Source organism: Alternaria infectoria, assembly GCF_024043175.1.
Source record: "Alternaria infectoria strain BMP 0036 chromosome Unknown scaffold_35, whole genome shotgun sequence".
NCBI lineage: Eukaryota > Fungi > Ascomycota > Dothideomycetes > Pleosporales > Pleosporaceae > Alternaria > Alternaria infectoria.
The window spans coordinates 191,155-206,843 of NW_026250724.1; the positions used below are offsets into that span (position 1 = coordinate 191,155).

The following is a 15,689-nucleotide window of genomic DNA, read 5'->3' on the forward strand; positions in this document are numbered from 1 at the left end:
TTAGGACTTACCATCGATCGTTCTCTTGGACAGGCCGCCAATCTGCAGGAGGGCGTCCCTGTGTGTGGCCAGCTTTGCCAACAACTGGGCGCAGCGACGCTCCGCGTCTTGCTGTGCGTTTTGCGCCGCGAGCCTCTCACGCTTCTCGTCCACCACAGCAGCATCACTTTTGCTAGCCCTGTCGCTCCATCGCTCGCACTCCTTCTTCCAGTGATCGATCTCGGCATTGGCTTCCTTGGCGGCAATCTTCCAGTACTTCGTTGCGGCGTTGGTGTAGTCCAGCGCGCGGTTCATAACATCAATAACGCCTGGTTCAACCGCAGATATGCTCGAATGCGTTGCTTTTTGGACACTGTCGGAGGTCCTCATGCGCTTGGGGGGAGGGGTCTGCGGTGAGGCGGATCGTGGAGCAGGTCGCTTCGTAGAAGGCATGTTAACGAAGGGAGGCGTTGCGAATACTTCGCAATCTGTTGGGACCCGAGAAAGTACAGTGCAGATGGTTGAGAGGTGGACTGAACGACTGAGGACGAGCACAACGGTATCAAACGCCTTGGGTAGGGGAGGCTCTATGTCTTGCGTCTCCTCAGCGCGCCCTTCTTGTAGGACGGATCGGACACCCACTACAGTCGCCCATCGTTTTGAAACCTACTGGGGCGCAATATCTCAGAGTTCATGAGCACGTCCCGTGCTGTGACCGCATTTTCCACTGTCACCCCAATATCCGTGCGACGCCCGCATGTCTCTGGTCTGACACCGACGCCTCACCCAACATTACTCTGCATATTCAGCCAAACTGGCTATACATCACATCTGAAGAGGCTACACCATGAGTTGCCATCGCTGTCGTCATGTCTCGGTTCGCTATTGGCCACGCCCTCAGTCCCAGGAACATGACCGAGATAGCGCTGAATGGCTCGATTGGAAGAAGACGAAGGATCAAGATCCACCAAACAGCTTGCATGGTACCCACTCGTTGCCATGATGCTTCTCGCGTAGCGGTGGCCTGGTGGCGTTGATGGGCATGCCTACGCCGATTATTAGCGGACCTTGTGCTACTGTCCGTGCCACTTCCCGTGGTGGAGACAACTTTCCCAGTGGGTCGATTTTACGGTTGGGATGAGCGTCGGAGGGTGCGAGATGCGGGAAAGTCCCGTCGCTTCCTCACTTTGGTCACGGCTCAGACGCGCTTTCCATCTGCGTCCAACGTCGCCTCTCCAGTACACTTCGCCCTTTACCTTCACTCCCCAATAATGCACTCGGGCAGAATGATCATGGGTCTTTTCTCTGTACTGCCAACACACTAATGAACACGGCGTAATCCGCAAGCTTACTCCACACGTCTCAGTCCGCTCCCGTCTTTGGCTTCGAAACATCCAGACACAAGACGCAGTTCACGACGTAGTCGCCAGGCTGCATGCTTGTCACATTGGCACTTTAGCTGCAGTCCCGGCAGACCAAAAGAAGCTTTACCAGAACGCTAGCTCGCCATACCATCCCGACATTTTCACCACGTTCCCATTACGCGAGCGGCATTGTCGCTTTACCATGTTCACTCGCAAGTACTGCGCACGGATGTGGCCATTTGGCTCACTTTGCACGACCCATCACTTGGAACATATGCCATTCGGACTCATCACGCAATTTCCAGCCGCCTGGTCTCTGAGTCACAGTCCCCACTGTTGCTTCTGCTCACCGCGTCATTAACAAGCTCCACCGCTGTTTCTGCGAGCGCGCGACGTATCACTTCACGGCCCGCCGTGTGTAAATGGGCTCAGAATGCTGTGTAACGTTTCCTTTCAAGCCGCACAGACTCTTGCATGGGTTCGGTCGACCCTAGAACTCGCCGACTGGCTGTCTTCCCGGGTACCCGAGAGCCGGCCCAGGGTTTGGGCGAGTAACACTCGCCATGATCTCTGCTTTCCAGCCACTCCAACCCGTGCCCCGACTGCCGCACCCCCACATCCGTGCCTGAATAGCAGACACCCAGCCACCACCCCAGGAACCGACGCCTTGCATATCGAACAAACGACAACTTCAAGCCCAGCGCCCTTGTCAACATAGTAGTGACACCTACATCCTGATGCAGGTGGAGGTGGCGCAAGTCGGATCCGGAAGAGACGGCAACGCTGCTTCCATCACAGTCACTCCCCACAATGTATGAGCCCCAGCGCCCACGGCACCCACGTCTATCACCGTCAACGTTCACGTGGCTATGCATGGTAGCTGCATGTCACCCGCAGATGGCAAACCCGAGGCGAATCTTCGGCACGACATGGCTGAACGCGTTGGTAGTCAAAGACAAAGTCACTGCGCAGCTGATTATGGTAGCGGGAACCCGTCACACAGACCAACCAGTCCATTGGAGAGGGCAACGAGGCTATACCCAGTAAGATTGCGGCGGAGAAACGCAATGGATTTGACAACTCCTGGACGTCGAGGAATCACACGCAAGCATCGTCATAGTAGACCGTTATCCTTTGCTTACCTGGCCGTGCGGAACGTCAGTATTGACGTCCAATATCTTTTCCGTCGGCACATCCGCAGTTGCAAACGCCGGTGCCGGACGCTGTCCGCGTGGTATCGGGCGCTCGCGCAATGGTCATCTCGAAGAGACGGCACTCCTTGTCTAGATATGTTTGGAGAGTCAATTGTGTTGTTCCAATATCATGGCCTCTGCAACGGCGTGGGCTTATGATGTCTCGCAAGCCCCTGGCATCTTCACGACGAGCTTATCTTCGGACTCAGGTAATGAACAACTATCACTCCATACGCAGATACCTTCTTTACCATTGTCCAAACGTCCCGTCCATCTTTAATCATCATCCAACCAGCCACTGTTTTCATACCCTTCGACTAGGCACCGAACATGTACCGAGCCAACGAACTCAAGCGCTCGTCTTACGAATGCCCTTCCACCACTCAACACACTTTGCCCCGCGAGGATTTTTTGGAACGTGGTCAGCAACTGGCGCAAGACCCTGTGGAGAGGCTCGTCCTTCGCACCGACAATGGTACGTCTTCCACAACCTTTGGCACTTTCATCCCATCTAATAGCGCTTCAGGCTCGGTATCGACGGCTCCACCCGCACGAATTCTCGATCGCAGGCCGATAGAACTCCCAGACCACGTAGTCATCGCATGTCCCCGGCGCCTCCACTCTTCCGCGCGCACATTTCACAACGATCCAAGCGAGAAACAAGAGAAGATCAATCGATACCTGGATGAGCTGGACGCAGCGGTAACCGGAATCGACCAAGAGCTAAGGGGCTTTTACAAGGTGCGGCCTGACGGGCAGGTAGCTCCATGGCGTCTCTCTCACAATGGCGGATCGAGCTTGAGGTGGGGTTTCCGGACCGAGGAGATGCAGCCCCTCGAAGACCTCACGGCCGTTTCTGGTGGGCTTCTAGTGCTTCTCCGCAACGGGACCGAGTACTGGGAGCCTAGATTTGGGGGCACCATTGAGGCCGGCCACACCGTCTGCCCAATGGGCCAACCTGGAGTGTCGCAATCGATTCATAATCGCCACCGAGACACGAATTCGAGCCTCACCCGACCGGTCGCTCATCGCCCGTGGGGGAACAACGTCACCGACCGCCCCAGCTCCGACCCGAAGCGCTCAGTCGGCGCTTCCTATGGGCCGCCATATGGTGAGCTGCCGAAGCATTGGGTGGACAAGATCAGTCACTCAGCTGGGTCGCATTCTCGCGCTGATGGAGACGACCTGTACCGTCGGGACTCTTTCGGCGAGAGGTCACATGCGCACGAGGGATTGGTCCACCCCCAGGAGAATGACTACGAGCTTGCCCAGTTGAGTCTCAACTCATGCAAGCTTGTCCAGACACGCCACGAAGAAGGTGAGCTTGAACAAATGTACCGTCGGGAACACATTCTCACCGGCACAGCTGCGGCCACCGTTGCGCTTCCACCTAGTCCCTCTGGCGGCTCCGACGACGTTGGCTATGAGGCAGATGATGAGCCCCTAGCTGGTTTACCCTTTGACGAGAAGTCTTTCTCAGATCCGGCTGTACCTGGGTTAAATATGGATTGGGTCTTCCCGATAGAATCCTCCACACGGACCTTTGAAGATCCAGTGAAGCACGATCAAGGCCAATCCGTCGCCCATGTCTACGGCGATGCTTCGGTAAGCCCCTTCACCTCTGCACCCAGTCTGAGGTACGTGGAGAGGGCCACTGTTGAGGCGTCTTTCTCGGACTTGTACCCTTGCAAGAAGGTCGATGCTTCATCCAACACCATCGCCTCAGACTTCCCCGACAAGATCCAACCGACACACGATGTAGTCGGCCCTCAGCCTACCTGGCCTCAGATTCCGACACGCCAAGAGGCCAGCAACGACCTCGTCGTAGACATGTGCGAAGGTGCGGAGCAGGCGCGCGAGGGAGCCAACTGTCGGCCGAAGGATGTCTTCTCTGTCATCCCCTTTGTCAAGTCCATCGGCAATCGTTTTGTCAACTTTGTTGTCGCGCGTCTTTATCACCGCCCTCGGGACCGTTCTTTTCGATCAAGGAGAGATGATAGTGCCAACATGAGCGGTTGCTGAGGATTATGGCACTTTGAAGACTTGGTGAGTCTATTCAGCACGACATGGGTTCGGTGTTTCGGTGGTCTCTGGCATATTCACGGGGATGGTGTTCATGGTGAATCAAAGTCACTTCTTATTCAGGGCATATACATTGTTATCATGTAATGTATAAGTTGGCGCGCGATGTCATTCATTTCCTAGCTTGGGTCATCACCTAAAGCCTTTACGTTCCTTTCTTTCAGCGCATCGTCAATGTAGAGTATATTGCCCTCGCTATTGAGCTTGAACTTCGCATGGCATTGTACGGTTTCCCGCTTCAGTATGTCCTACTCATAGAGGCACCGACGCATTTACCTCACGAGGTCCCGCTTCCCGCTTCCTGCACACAGTAACGACCGTTTATGGTCGAATAATCAGCACACCGTGGTGATGTCTATCTCGGCGGGTGGGAGGCGAGGGTCCGAAAGCAATAGCTTCAGTCAACTCCACGTCAGAACCACTCCTGCATTGTTGAGTTTTGTTCGTTAGCTACAACGTCACGTCGCTAGACCACCTTCACTACGGGCGTACGCCCTCCGTGGTGCGCAGGTTCGACAATTTGCCAGTAGCCTGCCGTGACACCTGACTCAGCACGTCGCGTTCCATTACTGCTGAAGAATATTCATTTTGCAAATCCTTCTTTGCTCAGGTGACGCATCATGCTCATCGACTCGCTCCCGCGGTCGTACCAAGGAGTGTGCGTTGTCTTCTCCGTCGATGCAGGGTTTGCAGCCGTATGGGTGACTAAACCAACGGCGCCATCGTCGTCAGCGCGCGGAAACAGCGGACCGCTTATCAAGGCCCGTCTCGTCACGACGGGCGCGTGGTTGTGGTTGTGGTTGTGCTGGGCTTGTTGGCGAGCGTCGTCGCGGGTCGCGTCATCGCTCTTCGCTTCGTGATAGGACGTACGTGCATGCCGGGTCCGAATCGGTATATCGCTAGCACGTTTACTTGACGGTGCGCGTTGTGGGCCGAGAAATTGTCGAAGCTAAGCACCGTCACGGCCAGCGTCGAAAGTGAGGTGGTGTTGAAGGTGACGTCATTGGTGCCATAATGGGCCGTCGACAGGAGGACTGTCGCGTGTAAGGTGATTGCAGCGAGGCGGTCGTGACTGGGGCAACGTGCTAATATGTAAGATGAGCGACATTGGCCAGGCAACGGATAAGAAGGGAAGGGGTAGATGTCAAAAGAGGGATCAGAATGTATCGGGAGACTAACCAGTGCAGAAGGGCGAGGCGCCATGGCTGCCAGAAGCTCGGTCCTGACTAGCTCACTCTGCCCGCGCGCTTGTGGCGCCCGCCAAAACTAGATCCCGCTAGCGGTGCTCACTCCACACATCTGCAGCGCTCCTCTGTCAGTGTGGGGGCGCTCGAGTTCAAGGTTTATGCACCCTACCAGACATCGCTCTCGGGCCTGGAACAAATACGTACATCGTGGAAGTTCTTCTCCGTATGAAACATGAGGTAAACTCTTCATCGGGTCAGGCTTCACTGTAACAAACGCGCAAACCCCTCCAGGCAGATTCTTCATCTCCTTCTTTGCTTCTCGTCGCGGAGGTTTTCCCTTGACCATATGTTCGCGCAGTTTGTAGACGCTACTATCCGTATACTGGCTTCTGATACGACTTGATTCGTAGTCGTTTCGACCAACCGGCTGATCAAGTGCCTACAATGTCTCGTCCACCTTTTCTTCGATATGTGTAGTTCTGTGTTTGATGCGTCTTTCCTCTTCGTCATTTCGGCAATCACTAAATCGAACTTCCGCTTTACCCGCCTTGAATCTCAAATCCTGTGCTTCTCGTACCGCCATTCCTGGGGTCTGTAACGATGTTCTGGTTGCAGACACCCACTATGCATCGTTTGGTTCGGGAAATACATTAGACTACACGATGGGTAAAATTTGATTCATCTTCCCAGATATCTTGAGCGATGTGTAACTGTACATTTACTCCCGTAGTTTCAGCCCCAGTTCAGACATGTGATAACGTGGAATCTAGCTGTCAGTTCGGTCTACACGTACTCGTGACAAAAGCAGGGACAACTATCAAACTTCACCACCCGGACGGTCGAAAGCTCACGAGCTGCTTGTTACCTCTACACTATGCACTTCCTAACTCCCTTCGTCATCGCCCAAGTTATGCCTACTAGAGCCAGCACTGAACGACGGACTCTTCGCGTATCGCTCGAGACGGCGAGTGACGTTGTCAACATTCTTCTGAAGATCAGCGGTATCCTCCCCGATCCTACGCACCACCGAATCGGCCCTACACTTGAGTGATACCAGTGTCGGGCTGGGCGTCCATGATGCGGTAACATCAGTCATCGTATGGGGTCTGATGTGCGACGTTGTCAGAAGATCTTCACGGCTGACGCAATGTTGAGGCTCAGGGTTGTCAATGCGACATCCGTTCCTACGACCAAGGTGACAAACACTGGGCGCAGGTGCTGCTGGCCTCGTATCACCGTCCACGGAATCGCTATGCGTGTGATCGTCGCTGGTAGGGGTATTGGCGCGATCCGCACCCTCGACTGAAAGATGGATTGAGTGGCAGCGACTCTCGCGTGCCGCTCGCATCATGGCCGTTCCGTACTCGCTCAGTTCAGCCTCGGATAGGTCTTCTGCATGGCGGCAAGGGCTGTGCGTAGTTGGTTGAATGTTGCCTGAGTTGGGGCAATCCGCCATGGCCACCGTTTGACTTGCGGGAGATCTTGGTTCACGCCCGCGAGCTGCTGGGGAAAGCGGGTGTCGGCGGGCAGTATTTCAGCTAGAAGGTTACGGTGATGAATCGCTAGAGACTGATCATCTAGCATATTAACGCGATTGTCTGGGACAATCATGTGTATGATTGTGTAATTGGCAATCGCACGGTACAGCACGCGACATGTCGCGTACATGACCGTATGCGAGCGCGTTGGCAAGTGAAGATGAGCAAGACGAGCTTCAAAGGTCTAGCAAATGATTGACATCCCAGGACAGGTACATAAAGCCATCATAGAAAGGCAATCGTATCTGGAGAATCCCATGGCGAAAGACCCGAACAGTCCATGGTGCACAGCCTCGACGTTTGCGTCGCGAAACTGGTGAACAAAGGGAATGACAATTTAGCGAAATGCCTAAGGAGTGAGCATCTTGCAGAGTTGGATGCGCGCGAGATGGCAAGAGTGTTGATGGTTGAATGTGCTGTGGTGAAGGTGTGGGGTTCTACTCGAGCGGGCCGGGCCCCGGGGGGTGGAGCTGCGACGCTACGCCCTAAAACGATCAAGCGGCGCCCCAGAACCTTCAAACCGTCGAGATGTCACGACGTGCGACATCCTACCTACATCTCATGTCTCCGAATTCTGCGCGACTCATGCGCCCGTCGCGCCCACGGCCGCAACGTCACCTCAATTCTCGTTGCTGACTCCAATGTTCACACGAACGTGACATGGTGTCTCGAAATCGAAACACGTCATCTTCGGCAAGGTAGTGTTTGCGTCGGCACTTACAACACGTACCACACTTTATGCACCAACGGCATCAGCACCGAGCTATATATCCTCACGCCGTTCAAGACTCGTTTTCGGGACATCATTTCCCCTTCGTCACGCCGCACATGTGGCCATTGTTTCCTAGCACGTCCAGGAAGCGCGTCATTGCCACAACGGAGATGTACGACAACAACAGCGACCTTCCCTGCGCCTAATCTCGGAGCCGCTGTCGACTTTCTCACATCTCCTGCAACCTCGCGATCGAGCACAGGTCCACGTCACACGTGGTGCCTTCCACAAGCGGCCTCTTCAGTGCTCTAGCCTACCGGCGCGGCAACAACTTTGTCCACCGCGACTTGACGCAAAGTCACCTGCAGCGCATACATTCGATGGGCCTCCATCACGAACTTCTCGTTTCCGTGACGACTTCGCCAATCAAACACGACGCCGATGCGAGCGAACAGCAGCCTGGCTGGCACCAGGAGATCGACGCCCTCACCCTGGTCATCGACAGCTACGCTATCAACGGCGTCACCTCACGCCAGCATCGATCCAGTCTGACTTCCTGGGAGCGACCGCAGCACCGGCACGGACTTGGCCACCGTCAAGCTTCCCCCAACGCTCGAAGCTGGCAAAGACACAAACGATGAAATCGGCGACAGAGCGCACAAAAGCGCAGCAATGGTTGGTATACGACATGTCGTATTTTTGGCCACGACAGATCCCTGACACTTGCGCAGATACTGCTTACCTCCTCCTTCGCGAAAAACGACTCCGTGACGAATGCACACGCGCAGACCACCGATATGGCCCTCCATACCGACCAGTCCGCAGAACACGACGTACACATACCCGGGGAGTGTCTGCCAACGGGTCATGCAAATAATCAACTTGCTCTTCGTTTATGGATGAGGAACTTGGCTGGCATAGGGAAGAAGAGCTGGCTTACTCTCTATTCTTCCTATTGAAGGCCCGACCCGCGCCTTGCCCGCCGACCACGCGTCCGAAGTCGATGATATTCTGCGCGTGTCCTCCAACACATGGGTGTCTATTCCGCTTCCAACGTCCGTCCTTGTTCACCATACTTTCTCCGGCATATACTGGGTATCAGGAACCGCGAGGTGATAGCGGGACCTCCCGCGGCAGGGCGCGCTTTCAAGAACATGAGGGCAGGATGCGTTTACGGGCTGGCAACAACCGCGTACCTTTCAAGCTTGCGGTACCCGCGGGTGTGTGGGCGACCTAAGTCGCAAGGCTTCCGCTGCCAAGATTGGACGTTCAGCGGGCAGCAACGCAGGCGGGGCGTTTCTCGCGCATCAAGCTTGAGTTTCGCGTCCGTTGCAATCGTCCAGAGTCTAGCTAACACTCTTCACAGCATCGCCCTTCACCTCGAACATTCAGACCTTAGCGCCTTCCCCGTCCATCTCCGCGTCCTCGCCACATTCAGTTACTCTGCCCTGATCATGCAAACTTCTTCACCGACTTCAACCTTCATGCGCCGACGAACATGATAACGCTATGGTCTATCGTGCGATACCACCCGTACAACGTGGAGCATACACAACAAAACGATGGAATCGCAGTACAATTTGGTCAAGCATATGCGAAAAGCCCCTCGTTCCTTGATGAGCAGCCAGGCTGCGGCAAGGGAAGTGGAGCTGGTGAGGTAGAGCGTGTCTTTGCGACTAGTACTACTCATCGCTTGCAGTGCGGACACCTTGCCAGTTGGTCGGCACCACGACGCTGAAAATGAAGGCTGAGGACTCTGCGTTCCGCTCACGCTTCACATACGGCACATGGAAAGACCAAAAGCAACATGGAAGCATGGAGGATGAAAGTTGACGGATTCAAGGCTTCGGTACATGAGCTAGGCGTTGTCGTTGAGGGAGAGGTCTTGCAGGTCGTCGAGCCCCCTAAGAAAACCAATACCAGTCAGGTCGCGAGAGCCGACAGCAATACCAACTGTTGCCGTAGCGAAACAGCGATCTGCGACGTGGAAGAGAGAGATCGGGCGGATCAGATTATCAAAGCCGCAGCAAGCCACTCGTGAGTCTGACTATTGCGACAGTACCTTCTTCTTTGACTTACATCTACTCGCAGAATGAACGCAGGCCCATTGAAGGGTTTCATCATACGTACTAGGGCTCTGGCGACCCGATTGCGCACTCCCCGGACGCCCGCCATGCCACTTGCGATGAGGGAGTCTCCCGCGCATACCACGTTCGAGGCCGCCACCATGAACTACGTCTACCCTCGCAACGCTCCTCAGGATACAACGATCTCTTCCGTAGTTACACCCGCGGTGTCGTCACTGCTGGTAGCGCAGTCACGTTTCGAGGCTGAACCACCCGTCTGGCTCAACTGGGATTTCTGCAAAGACTAAGCGCGAAGACTAGTCAACAGCTGACTCAAATTCAAACCTGAAGTTTCCAATTTCACTGGTTTAAAAAGTACCTTTGCGCAGGGTAGGGTCGTGGATTGGGGTAATCGTGAACGGCTCGTTGGACTCGGCATCGAACTCGCACTGAGAGAAGTGGTCTCCTACACATTGGAGAACAATCCCGGTGAGGAGAGCTTTGCGGTTGTCTCGTTGCAGACAACGTTCACTCGCTACGCGTATTCAACCTTGTCTGCTCACGACTCTATCGAAAGAGCTTGGGAACTCCGGAACACGGCTTACTGGCGCTGCCCCATTTGGACATTGTTAACCATGTACACATCTGGATTGGATTATACATTAACGGGCCTTCATGATCTGCCACCCTGCGCTTGACATCAGCGATGAAGGTGAACGTGGGAGCGATTTGAGGTTCATCGTCTTTCCTGACGCGTCGTCTGTCCACACTACCTTTTCCTTGATTGCTGCAACCATCGTCTTCGCCCCGCAACGAATCCACAAAGACGTCCGCTAAGCGTGACACGCGCAAAGATCGGTGCTTCAACACACAGCCTAGTCAACTCACTCTCACACCATAGAGCATGATTCCGCTTCTAGAAAGAGCGCACACCAAAGCGCCTGGCGACATGTATGTGCAGAGGGAGTAGATGAAAAAGGTCGATCGTCGAGTGCCTGTGCTTGGTATGGTCACCGAGACCAGTGACGAGCGCCATACCGACGAGACTGATGAGAACAGTGGTGAGACGCGTGAGGTCGATGGAGAATGCAAAGTGAATGACTGGAAGAGCAGGGTCGGTACAAACGACTGTCCATGAAACGAGCTGGATTCCTAGACGGGCGTCGGGAAGCTCTCGGTCAACGATGCGCAAGTACTGAAGACAAGGACCAGCTAGAGAACAAAGACAAGGACCAGCAAGAAGTCTTTGTGATAACGCCGCGCAGTAGACGTCTTGCATTCAGTAGCCCTTCACGACCTCCGTACCTGGGTATCGGACGATGTACGCTCCAGGCTCCTACCGAGTAGTTGTACTTGCGACGCAGGTCCGGACAGCATTTATCGCTGAATCAAGCCATGTACCACGCGTCGAGACTTATAATGCCGTCGACTCATAGAACTAACCATTCGATCCAAAGCCTTCCCACTGATCGTCCTCATCTACCTCTCAGGCCCTAGGCCTTCGCCACACTTCCAATCGATCCAGATATCTCTCATATACCACCGAGACTTCCGTTATCCGACATGCTAGCAGAAGGCGACCCGCTCTCGTTCTCTGCCCCGCGGTGGCCATGAGAAACGTGTCGCTAGGATCCGCCCTCGGCGTTTGCAGCTCCACCATGGTGAGCGTGAACGTGGGACCAGAGGTGACTGAGGAAGCGCGTCTTGGCGTACAAGAAGTCTCCCACTTCTCGCAACCAGTTGTTTGCTCATTCTTATTCCACCGTACACCAACGCATGCAAGCCCGTAATCCTGCGAACGACGAGACCGCCGCGATGAGTTCCGAAAGCGAGGACACCGTGATAAATTCTAAGAACGAGCCCGCTAAGATGCAACGCGCAACCACAGCGTAACAATTTGCGTTGACCGTTAGACACCGCGTTCAAAAAGATGCGGCGCAATACGACCATCCCAAAGACTTACCGACGTGGATAATGGGGCTCATGGCTATTGTCGAGGTCGAAGAGATCGATCCTCCCAGTCGAATCGGATCGGAGGATAAGGCTGACCCCTCTGCCCAAGTTGAGTTGAGTGACGACGCTTCAACCTGTAGTGATGCCGACTCCTGGAACGAGCCAGCCTTTTACTACGACGAGATCGAATGGAAGCACGAAGAGGCAGCCTACAGCTACGGCGCTGATATCCGTGACGAAGCCAAGACCATCGTATCCACAGGCGACGGAACGGACTTCAAGGACCGCGTTGCAACGGATATCATAGCACAAGCTGTGTACGAAAAGGGTGATAGCGATATGGTGAATTGCGGGTAAGTACAGCTGCCGACTCACTGCGTCATTGGCGTGGCTAGTGACCCCCCTCAGAGATTCGATTTAGATCACGCAGACGATCTACCACAATGCTTGGGAGCCGCAGCTCTAAGGCGAATCCAGGCTAAGGTCCTCGCGTGTCTTCTATCCTCCCGCAAACGCACATGTCCAACGGCGCCTGCCTCAACAACAAAGGCCCCCGTGTCGATCAATCTGACGTGGTGGACACAATACTGAGAGTCCAGACTGGCCTTTTGAGACCACATACGACTAAGACTGCGCGGAGACCACAGGAAGATATATCAGCAAGGAGGCTTTGCTGTTCACCATTCCAGACCATATCCGTTCCCAGGTTGACTGCCAAACCTGCGTTTGCCATTTGCGTGTTCAGCTCCAGGTCATCATGGGACCAAGAAAAACTCGAGCCAGAGATGATGAAACTGAACAAGCGCGAAGACCTCGCTTCGTTCTCCCCCCTAAAACTATACTCGATACCAATGAAGAGGAGAGAGAGGTATGAAAGCTCAAGGCGTGGGAGCATGATGCTATTGGGTTGGAGGAGTACGAAACAGTGCGATGCCAAGAGCAAGCAGCTGCTCAGGTAGAAGGAATTGACTTTGTCAAGGCTAGAGGTCTCGGTGTGATCAAAGCTCGGGAAATCAAGGTTGCCAGGGTCAGTCTTAGCCAAGAGGGACTACGCCCGCGGCACGTATATGTTGTTTACTTGCTTACATGATCTATAAAACTTGATCTCAGTCCTTTCTCCACGCTTGCCATGGACCCCGAAGCTTTGAAACAGCGATCTCCAACGTTAGCTACCGTTACAGCAGCACCCACCAAGGCTCTTTTCCCTAGATTAGGAAGCTATAAGCGGATCACGCCGAAGAACCAACGTACCGAGGACCCAAAGACCGCCGGAATACGTCGTACCAGCGACTTGACGACCTTGATTACGACACAATCAACGACTTCTCGCATTAAGTTCTTTCAAGAGTTCTTAGTAATAATCCGAGTTCTTTCCACGGCTTGCACTACCCCATAGATCTGTCGTGGTCCACACGGATCCATATGCCGCCTGAAGACAACCAAAGGTCCGCGCCATCGTCACGCAGGCTTTCTCAGACTGTCAGAATCTAGAGAACTCGAAGAAATATCGCGTAAACATACCCATCTTGCCTACGCCCTCACTCTCCATAGCAAGTCAAAAGCCTGTTCATCTGAACTGGGGGTATTGCAAGGAATGATGGGTGTAAACATCTCGAACGACTTCGCACCAACAGCGCAGCCTCAATTGTATGCTCGAATATAGGACACTATATCCGTTGGATATTCCACGCAAAGAGATCAGAAGAAGGCATAAGGTGTCATTTTGGAAAGAAAGCGACGGATGTTCCACGGGCCGAAGCCGATATCTTGCGTGGGCTTCCTTGCTGCAGACAGAACGCAGACACCTAGACAGTAGATTAAGACAAAGGCCTCTGGAATAAACGTCGCGGGCAAAGCCTCAAGTGTCGTATATGTGGACCTTTCGTGGCGGCTATTGCACTTTCGAGCAGACCTTTCCTCACCAGATAAGAGTGGTAAATTATCAAATGTGTTCTTACCTCCACATAAGATGTCTTCTCCCCAAAAGCAACGAGACCGCCGCACTCCAAGTGATGGAATTGGGATGATATCTGGGAGATAGCCTGCGAAGATCAGCTGGGCAATAGAGTAGAGGCAACAGTGGACATACTTACGAGGTATCAACACCATCGCCCTCGTGGTCATGGCCTTTCGTCTTGATGGGAATGCTTTCACAGTCAGTGCTGCCCTCCTCGTCTGCCTCAATGATAGTGCCGAGCTTCTTGAGACGGCGCTTGGGGTGGCGCGTCTTCTTGTACCACCGACATTTCATCTTTCGGGGAGTTCTCGGATGGCACTTGGGGGTGAGGAGATGTATCCTGATCTGCAGGGTAATGGTGAACAGCCTCGCGGATTCGGTGCATTCTATGCTGACGTCGCGCGATGTCTTCTGAGCTGTATATCGGTAGTAGGGGAAATGACTTTCCGTGAAACTAGGACAGCAGCGCTTGGGCACAAGGAACAGATTTCCGGGTGTGGAAGACCTCGGTTGGTGGTCGCTTCCACAGTCACTCTCACCCTGTGTACGCACCAAGCGGTGAACACCGGCGGCTGACCGTATTGGCCCCAGTGGGTCTCACTTCCTGGGGTTCGAAGCGGGTGTGATTAGATTCGCGCTGAGATAGTATTCCGCTGAGAAATTTGGTGGAACTCAATCGTGATGCACGTGGGCATTTGAATGTCGAAGGAGGAGAGAGACGGGCGTCGTGAGATGGGAGACATGAACTTTCCGATATTCCATCTACCTGCCGGCTTACGTGAACGTCACAGACCGCGGGACATCTTCCAACATTTGTACGGCTAATGCCGCAACTGCTTCAGATTTGATGCAGCCTCCCAAGTCGACATAAATCGTGATGGCGACCCGTTTGTCTCGGCCGACCCGATCGCAGGTGCCAGGGAAGCTTCTGGTACTCGATCTTGGATGGCGAGACTAATTTCGAACTTTTCGTTCCTAACCAGCGATACCAAGCGATCCAGGCCGCTGTCAATGAGGCGCTAATTTTCTCTGCCCCGATCTCACAGGTAGTAGTGAAGGTGGAAGGGACAGTGAGCGTGGAGAAGTGTATGTCGTAACGATCTTTTGCCAACCCGTACTAGCCAACATTTCGCACTACTCCGACTACTCCGACTTACTACCACCCTCACCATTCTCGCGCGACGCGTCGCAATCCCCTCGGCCAGTCATCGTCATCTTTTTGATCGCCCACCAAAGCGCAGCACTTCCGAGACTCTGACATCGAAGTTCACAAGGCCTCAACCTAAGCGACCGTTCGCGATGAGATGGTCGTTTGCGCAGGAGTTTTTCGGTCCGTAAACGACCGATTGATCCATCTCGTCCATGCTCCACAAGCGATGAACAGGCGTTGGGACCAGTGTGTCCGCCATCTGGAGCGTTGATTCAGAGAGCTCACCACGAGAGACGCGGCGGATGAGGGCAAAGAAGGCGGGGGCAGCTACGTCGAAGAGGTCCAAGAAGGTATCGATCCAGGCAAAGTAAGCGACAGTAGTATCGACGATATGAGCGATGGCGACCACGTGGTCATGACCATTAAGCTCGAGTGAGCATATCCGCCGCGTGTTTGCAACCTGCCTAAATGACCTTCATAGGGCATTCATCGAGTGGTTGGAAAGCAT

At 54.1% G+C, this 15,689-nt stretch overlaps 3 protein-coding genes across 3 annotated transcripts; 2 read left to right on the top strand and 1 right to left on the bottom strand.

The window, feature by feature from the left end:
• Nucleotides 1–432, bottom strand: J4E92_010396 (uncharacterized protein; the record flags this gene model as incomplete). The annotated part of the gene is made up of 1 exon (XM_051501734.1): nt 1–432. One exon carries the CDS (start codon nt 430–432, stop codon nt 1–3), a length of 432 nt encoding a protein of 143 aa, XP_051348083.1.
• A 2,434-nt stretch (nt 433–2,866) lies between these two features.
• J4E92_010397 (uncharacterized protein) lies at nt 2,867–4,558 on the top strand (the record flags this gene model as incomplete). Its single annotated transcript, XM_051501735.1, has 2 exons — nt 2,867–3,011; nt 3,063–4,558. The coding sequence occupies 2 exons, from the start codon at nt 2,867–2,869 to the stop codon at nt 4,556–4,558; spliced, it is 1,641 nt and encodes a 546-aa protein (XP_051348084.1).
• A 7,537-nt stretch (nt 4,559–12,095) lies between these two features.
• On the top strand, nt 12,096–13,033 carry J4E92_010398 (uncharacterized protein; the record flags this gene model as incomplete). Its single annotated transcript, XM_051501736.1, has 2 exons — nt 12,096–12,427; nt 12,826–13,033. The coding sequence occupies 2 exons, from the start codon at nt 12,096–12,098 to the stop codon at nt 13,031–13,033; spliced, it is 540 nt and encodes a 179-aa protein (XP_051348085.1).
• Between the last annotated feature and the right edge of the window lie 2,656 nt (nt 13,034–15,689).